Source organism: Sorex fumeus, unplaced genomic scaffold (assembly GCF_029834395.1).
Source record: "Sorex fumeus unplaced genomic scaffold, SorFum_2.1 ptg000039l, whole genome shotgun sequence".
Lineage (NCBI taxonomy): Eukaryota > Metazoa > Chordata > Mammalia > Eulipotyphla > Soricidae > Sorex > Sorex fumeus.
This window is the reverse complement of record NW_026606096.1, coordinates 17,429,714-17,437,500: the sequence shown is the minus strand read 5'-3', so window position 1 is coordinate 17,437,500 and position 7,787 is coordinate 17,429,714. Positions and strand designations below refer to the sequence as shown.

General features: G+C 34.0%; 1 protein-coding gene across 1 annotated transcript; it reads left to right on the top strand.

Moving 5' to 3' along the window:
- Positions 1-603: 603 nt before the first annotated feature.
- On the top strand, positions 604-6,890 carry NPY5R (neuropeptide Y receptor Y5). The gene is made up of 2 exons (XM_056118911.1): positions 604-639; positions 5,428-6,890. Exon 2 carries the CDS (start codon positions 5,437-5,439, stop codon positions 6,763-6,765), a length of 1,329 nt encoding a protein of 442 aa, XP_055974886.1. The 5' UTR covers positions 604-639; positions 5,428-5,436; the 3' UTR covers positions 6,766-6,890.
- The last annotated feature ends 897 nt before the right edge of the window (positions 6,891-7,787 follow it).

Sequence of the window (7,787 nt, the reverse complement as noted above, 5' to 3'; positions counted from 1 at the left end):
GCATTTTTATAGGGTAAGAAATTACCCTAACAAAGAAAGCTTATTTGTATGATCCTTTTCTTTTATACTCTTTGGATTCCCCTACAGTTTTTTCTCCTGTACATCTAAAAAACTATGTGTTTTAAACACTTAAGGCCTATTCTGAAGCACTCGTTTGTCTTGATGTCGGGTGTATCTCAATTTTAGTATGAAAATTACAGCAGATCTTTACAAAACCACTTTTTAAAAATACTAAAATCTATTGTGGAACTTTTAGAGTTTTTTTCCGCCCCACTTTTTTTTTTTTAAATCTTAGAATTAAAGTTGGATGTTTCTGCCTTGGAATTCTTTTTCTGTAAGATAAAAGTAGATACGAAAAAGAAAAACAATATCATAATTTAGCAAGACAAAGGTTTCACACAGTATCAGATTTCCTCTCAAATATTTAGAAATAATTTTTCTGGTTATGTTTCAAAATTTATCTGGTTTACTGAGATACAAAGATAAGCTTATGTTTTGCTTATGTATACTATACATAAAATATGTTGGATAAAATTCAACTACATTCATTGTGACACTTGTTAGAAAGATTATTAAACTGATTTACATTTCTATTCTAGGCTTACTCACTGTGCTTTCCAGGAAAAAGTGAGTGAAGGGGTAAGTTCCTGTGCTTTTGATTTCAATTTCAGAATATTTCAATCTTCCTGGATAAGGTTCTAAGACATTTAAAATATCCCTTGATTATGTAGAACAAAGCACTTTAAAAGAAACAGCTTAACATTCCTTCCCAAGCCTCCCCCACTCCATCAGCAGTAATTACTATTATTTGGTTGTAAAACGTCACTCCTAGTAGTAAAGATTCACATCTAGTGCTGAAGAGTATCAGGTAGATATCAGGTATTTAATGTGCATGTGTTCCTGATGGTGAGCAGGCAACAGTTGACAATGTAACAAAATCAAATAAATGTTAAAGAAATAAATGTTAGAAGAGGAAAGTAAAAAAAAAAGTATCATTTATCAATTTTATCAATAAACACATAATTATCTATTATGTTTTGCAGCAGTGCAAGTAATCCTGCTATAGTGAAAAAAGAACAGTTGTGACAGGAAATTGCCTTTTGAACATTCATTCATTGTTTTAGGACCTTTATATATATGTATATATATATATCACTGTCACTGTCTTCCCGTTGTTCATCGATTTGCTTGAGCGGGCCTAGTAACGTCTCCATTGTGATACTTATTGTTACTGTATATATATATATGTATATATATAAATATAGTGATGTACTTAATTTAAACACAAACATGTAAATATTTTTGTAACTATATATAGGCTCTTCATTTTTACAGTCTAGTCATCACATAAATAATTCCTTGTTAAAAAATTAGTTTTCTTGATGCCATCAGCCTAGCAGAGCAGTCACCTGTTTAGATGTTCAGCAAATATTAGTCAAATGAATAAAAGAACTAATCCTTATTACCAGCCTTTTATTAATGAAAGAAATTTCCTCTTTAAAATTATATGTAAATTAGCATTTTTTAGATAGGAAAGAAAATGTTATCCTAGTTTTCCCTGCATATAATGAATATTCAGATGGCAGTTCCTTCATCTGCTTACTACTATAATGATATTTTTATATGAATAATAGTTTTGGTGTATATGTTTTCTAAAAAAGTTTTATTACCAAACTATATGATTTGATGTACTTCATCTAAATACAAACATGTTGTAAATATTTTTTTTTGCTTTTTTAGTTTTATGTTGCCTATGTGATAACTTGTGTCAATGAAGATATGTAATTCAATACTTTAAAATGCTAAACTATCACAATTGTCTATGTAGATAGTGCCTGGTATCATTTTGGGCATCACTTGAAAGAGTGTATGTTTAAACAGACACATATACACATCTGTGTATACACACATATAATGATACTTCCACATGTATAAATATATGCATAGTTATATTTAATCCCAAATTTATATATGTATTTCATCCCAAATTATTTATATCATGAATCATATTTCTATTAAATATGAGAAGATGAAAATACTTTTCTAAGATGATTAGCAACAAGTTTTTACTTAGCTTTCATTATGCATAATATACTCTACTAAGCTCTGTTTCTATTGCAAGAAGAGATTTTTCCTTATTCACATTGAGTCTTTTAGAAAGGACAGGTCATACTCAATAGAGAAAATTTGAGTGTTGTACTGAAAACCACATTCTTTCTATTGCCACAAATTGTGCTGTATTCCCTCTTTCTTCATAATTTACTCTAAATGAACGTCATCCTACAGTTACCCGTTCCATCAAAGCCATTGATTTCTTTTTAATCCTTGCTTTATAATATAAAAGTCAATCATAGCTCCTCATTAAAAAGGATTTGTTTCAAGAAAGTGAGTTACAAGATAGCTTATACAGAAAGACAGTAACAGTTGCACTCATGTTAAATATAAATAGAATCACACAAACTAGACAGAGTCAAGGGGTCATCAGAACTCAGGAACTTAGGCAGAGAAAGCAATCAAGACTACTTTAATTAGCTGCCCTCTAACCCATTTGGGGGTAAAGCAGGATGGTAATACAATAAATAGGATGATTCAGTGGGCCTTTGTGACTCACTTTTTTTTTTTTTAGTATTTTTTTTTTAGTGAAAAACCATGAGGTACAGTTGTAGACTTACAAGTTGTTGTGCTTGGGTTTCAGTTATACAATGATTGAGTACCCATCCCACCACCAGTGCCCATTCTCCACTCCCACCAATCCCAGTATCCCTTCCACCCCCCCATATCCCATCCCACCCTGCCTCTGTGGCAGAGCACTCCCTTTTGTTCTATCTCTCCTTTTGGGTGCTGTGGTCTGCAGAAGAGACATTGGGTGGCAATCATGTTCTGTCTATAGACTAATTTCAGCATGCATCTCCCTTCCTGGGCACATCTTCCCAGCACCCTTTATTTGGTGCTCCCTTCTCTATCTGAGCTGCCTTTACCCCTAGAGTGTGCGGTTGGCCTCTAAGCCATGGAGTGAACAACCTGGTATTTATCACAGCTGCTCTTGGGTATTAGTCTCTTATTTTGTTACTTTATGTTACCCAGATAAATGCAATCTTTCTATGTCTGTCCCTCTCTTTCTGACTCATTTCGCTTAGCACGATATTTTCCATGTAGTACCACTTGTATGTAAATTTCATGACTTCATTTTTCTTAACTGCTACATAGTACTCCATTGTGTAGCTGTACCAAAGTTTCTTTAACCAGTCATCTGTTCTCGGGCACTCAGGTTTTTTCCATATTCTAGCTATTATAAACAGTGCTGCAATGAACAAACAAGTGCAGATGGCACTTTGACTATACTTTTTTGCCTTTCCAGGGTATATTCTCAGGAGTGGTATTGCTGGGTCAAATGGGAGCACAATTTCCAATTTTTTGAGAATCGTCCATACTGTTTTCCAAAAGGGCTGAACCAGTCGGCATTCCCACCAGCAGTGAAGGAGGGTCCCTTTCTCACCACATCCGCGCCAACACAGGTTGCTTTTGTTCTTTTGAATGTGGGCCAGTCTCTATGGTGTGAAATGATATCTCATTGTTGTTTTGATCTGCATCTCCCTGATGATTAATGATTTAGAGCGCTTTCTCATATGCCTTTTAGCCATTCGGATTTCTTCTTTGAGAAAGTCTCTGTTCATTTCATTGCCCCACTTTTTGATGGGATTGGATGTGACTCACTTTTTAACCTGCTATCCTTTTAACTTAAGACAATAATGTAACCTGGGGCCTAGAATAAATAGATATAAGTAAGGTTCTGAGTTTTTGAAATAATTTACCTTAAAAAGATATAGATGTATTCTAAAAGTTCTTTGTAAGTAGACTTTATTATTATAACGTGTTTATAATTAATTTAAATATATATGGTTTTATAATTCAGATCAGGAAATCTATTGATAAAAATTTAGATATATAAAAAATTTAGATAAATATATGTTGTATGACATATAGTGAAATGGTTGTGTAAGGTACATATATAGCAAGATATTTATATATGCATATTCACCAGAATTGGTTTATTGTTGATATGAATATTCTGTAGGAAATTCTTACTGAAATAATGAGTGAAAACATATGTGTTTAAAGGAAAAGAATAGTTCCTTTTGCCTCTTATTGCTGTATTGGAATTTGCTTTAAACCACAGCCAGTTATGAGCTTCAGGTGGTATGTACCTGTATCAGTCTGGTTAAAAGCTGTTTTGTGCCATTTCAGTCTCTGGAAATTTCTATAAGTAGCTGCAAATTAGTAAGATCATTGTGGTACTAGTAATATTATTAGTTACTTCTGAAATGACAGAATTGTAGAGTAGTATATTATTATCACTTCTGCATTTAACTTAGATACAATATTTTTCTGAAAATAAATGCATGAAATCTTTTAAAGCTAAACTCTATTTTCAGTTTTTTAATTTAAAAATAAACAAATGGGGACCAAAGTGATAGTACATAGGGTACAGTGGCTTTGCACATGACACCCAGGTTTAATCCCTGGCAACTCATATGATTTCCTGAACCTGACTAGAAGAAATCCCTGAGCACAGAGCACAGAGCCAGTAGTAAGCCCCGAGCACTGCCAGATGTGGCCTAAACCACTAAATAAATAAATAAATTAGCAACTAATTCTCTTTCTAAAACTACTGGTGGTACTTTCTTAATTCATGATTATCTGGCATGTTGTTCCAAAGACCTTTATTATTGAATGATTTTGCCATGCAACATTCCATACATGTAGTCAATGTTATTATATTCTATAAGCATTGCTAACTCTATACTCTGACATCTTGGGATAGTATTTTTATACCCAAGAAACTTAAATGGGACATCTACAAATTAGTACAGTTTGTAAAATACTATACTATACTTATAATGCTAAGTTTTTGTTTAAATTTTGTTTATTGGGCCTCACCTGGCAATGCTCAGGGGTTACTCCTGGCTCTGCACTCATGAACCACTTCTGGTGGTGCTAGAGGGGTCATAAGGGATGCAGAGAATTGAACCCAGATTGGTCACGTGCAAGACAAATACTCTAATTACTGTACAATTAACTCTATCCCCTAAATACTTTATTCTTCTGGAAATAACTTGATTCCTGCAATGATGAAGTTACTGTGCCGTGTACTATATGCAGACAATAGAATGACTAAGAGGAGATACCTGGTTTGCTCTTGCCTTTAAGTAATAAAGTTTAAATTATGTAATTATTGCATATATCACCTGCCTTGACAGGAGAGTTATATTAATAAGATCCTGTAAAGTAGGGGTCTTAAAATTCTATATTTTTTCTCCTCCAATTTTAAAATGTAACATTATATCCTTATAATTTATTATATTTGGATTGATATAGTAACATAGTTTGTTTTCAGGTTTGTAACTAATGTGTGTTTATTCTACGTAGGACTATAATATGGATTTAGAACACGAGGATTATTATAACAAGACCCTTGGCGCAGAGAATGATACTGCTGCCACTCAGAATTCTGATTTCCCAGTCTGGGATGACTATAAAAGCAGTGTAGATGATCTACAGTATTTTTTGATTGGACTCTATACATTTGTAAGTCTTCTTGGTTTTATGGGGAATCTGCTTATCTTATTGGCTCTCATGAGAAAGCGGAATCAGAAGACCACAGTCAACTTCCTCATAGGCAATTTGGCCTTTTCTGACATCTTGGTCGTGCTGTTTTGCTCACCCTTCACACTGACCTCTGTCTTGTTGGATCAGTGGATGTTTGGTAAAGTCATGTGTCATGTTATGCCTTTCCTTCAGTGTGTGTCAGTTCTTGTTTCAACTTTAATTTTAATCTCAATTGCCATTGTCAGGTATCATATGATCAAGCATCCTGTATCTAACAATTTAACAGCAAACCATGGCTATTTCCTGATAGCTACCGTGTGGACACTAGGTTTTGCGATTTGCTCTCCCCTTCCGGTATTTCATCGCCTTGTGGAACTGCAGGAAACCTTTGACTCTGCATTGCTGAGCAGTAGGTATTTGTGTGTTGAGTCATGGCCTTCAGATTCATACAGAATTGCTTTCACTATCTCTTTATTGCTAGTTCAGTATATTCTGCCTTTAGTTTGTCTCACTGTCAGTCATACCAGTGTCTGCAGGAGTATAAGCTGTGGATTATCCAACAAACCAAACAAACAAGAAGAAAAGGAGATGATCAACTTAACTCTTCAGCCATCCAAAAAGAGTGGGACTCAGGCGAAACTCCCCAGCAGCCATAAATGGACTTATTCGTTCATCAGAAAACATAGAAGAAGATACAGCAAGAAGACAGCATGTGTGTTACCTGCTCCACCAAGGCCTCAAGAGAACCCATCAAGAATGCTTCCAGAGAACTTGAGAAGTCAGCCCTGCTCATCCAATAAGTTCATCCCAGCAGTCCCTACGTGCTTTGAAATGAAGGCTGAAGAAAACTCTAATGTTCATGAAATAAGAGTAAACCGTTCCATTATGCGAATCAGAAAGAGATCTCGCAGTGTTTTCTACAGACTGACCATATTGATATTAGTGTTTGCTGTTAGCTGGATGCCTCTACATCTTTTCCATGTGGTAACTGATTTTAACGATAACCTTATTTCAAACAGACATTTCAAGTTGGTGTATTGCATCTGTCATTTGTTAGGCATGATGTCCTGTTGTCTGAACCCAATACTCTATGGGTTTCTTAATAATGGGATCAAAGCTGATTTAATGTCCCTTGTACACTGCCTTCATCTGTCATAATTTTCACTGTTTACCAAAAAAGAAAAAATGGTTGGCTCATGTAAAATATATTCATAATGACTATGGAAGTATAATACATTTTGTTATAACTAGTAAGTATGACATTTAATTTATGTGTAAGAGTTTTGGATTTGAATGTAAATATGTAATGTTTGGGAGACAATTTTACTATGTTGTAATATGATTGGTTCAATTTGTTACATAAAGTCGATTTTATTTCTATCTGTAATTTTATTGTCTAGAGAAGTTATATTACCTTTCCTTTTTATCTTGTCTTTGAAATAAATGAATTGTAATTTTTGTTTAAAATAAAAGTTATATCTGACTTGAAGTGTAGTACTTTCGGGGGGCAAAAAGGATGGCTTGGGCTACTCTCAGGAGGGTGGAAAGGCTATTGCTAATTTGTTGCTGGAAGGTCACTCCTAGTAGTGTTTGGAGGAATATTTGACAGCAGGGAAGAAACCTGGGGTTGCTGCACATATATTTCAACACCTTTAGCCATCTTCACAGTTTCTGAAATTAGGTATTTTGTCTAAAATTATAATAAGCAAAAATATTTTTTCTGAGGAACATTCATTTCAAACTTTAGAAATATCTACTATGTAAACACGTTGAACATCACAGGTTTATTTCTAATTTGAGAAAATAAAGAAAACATTTAATTTGTGCAGAAAAATCATAACTTGATATCTGCCCAATTCCTCATTATAACTATAGCATTGGGTACCATTTTTGAAATCCCACCGGAAAATACTTATTTCTACTATTGATGATTGGTCAAGTAGTCAGTTTATCATTGGGAACTATGCTAGCAATGTATAGTTAATTTACCAAATAAAACTAGATTTCAAATCTCTGCTAGGACCAGGTATATAGCCCAGTGATAGCGTGCTTGCTTTACTTGTGGAAGACTTGCAAACCAAACATACAAAAAAATCTTTTTTATACTCTCACTATAACATTCAAAAAATCAATAAAGATCCTCTCTATATATCTTTATTAAAAATGTGGAATAGAACTGA

Bases quoted from the DNA above. Each gene is read 5' to 3' on its own strand.
- NPY5R (XM_056118911.1), top strand. From the start codon at position 5,437: ATGGATTTAGAACACGAGGATTATTATAACAAGACCCTTGGCGCAGAG.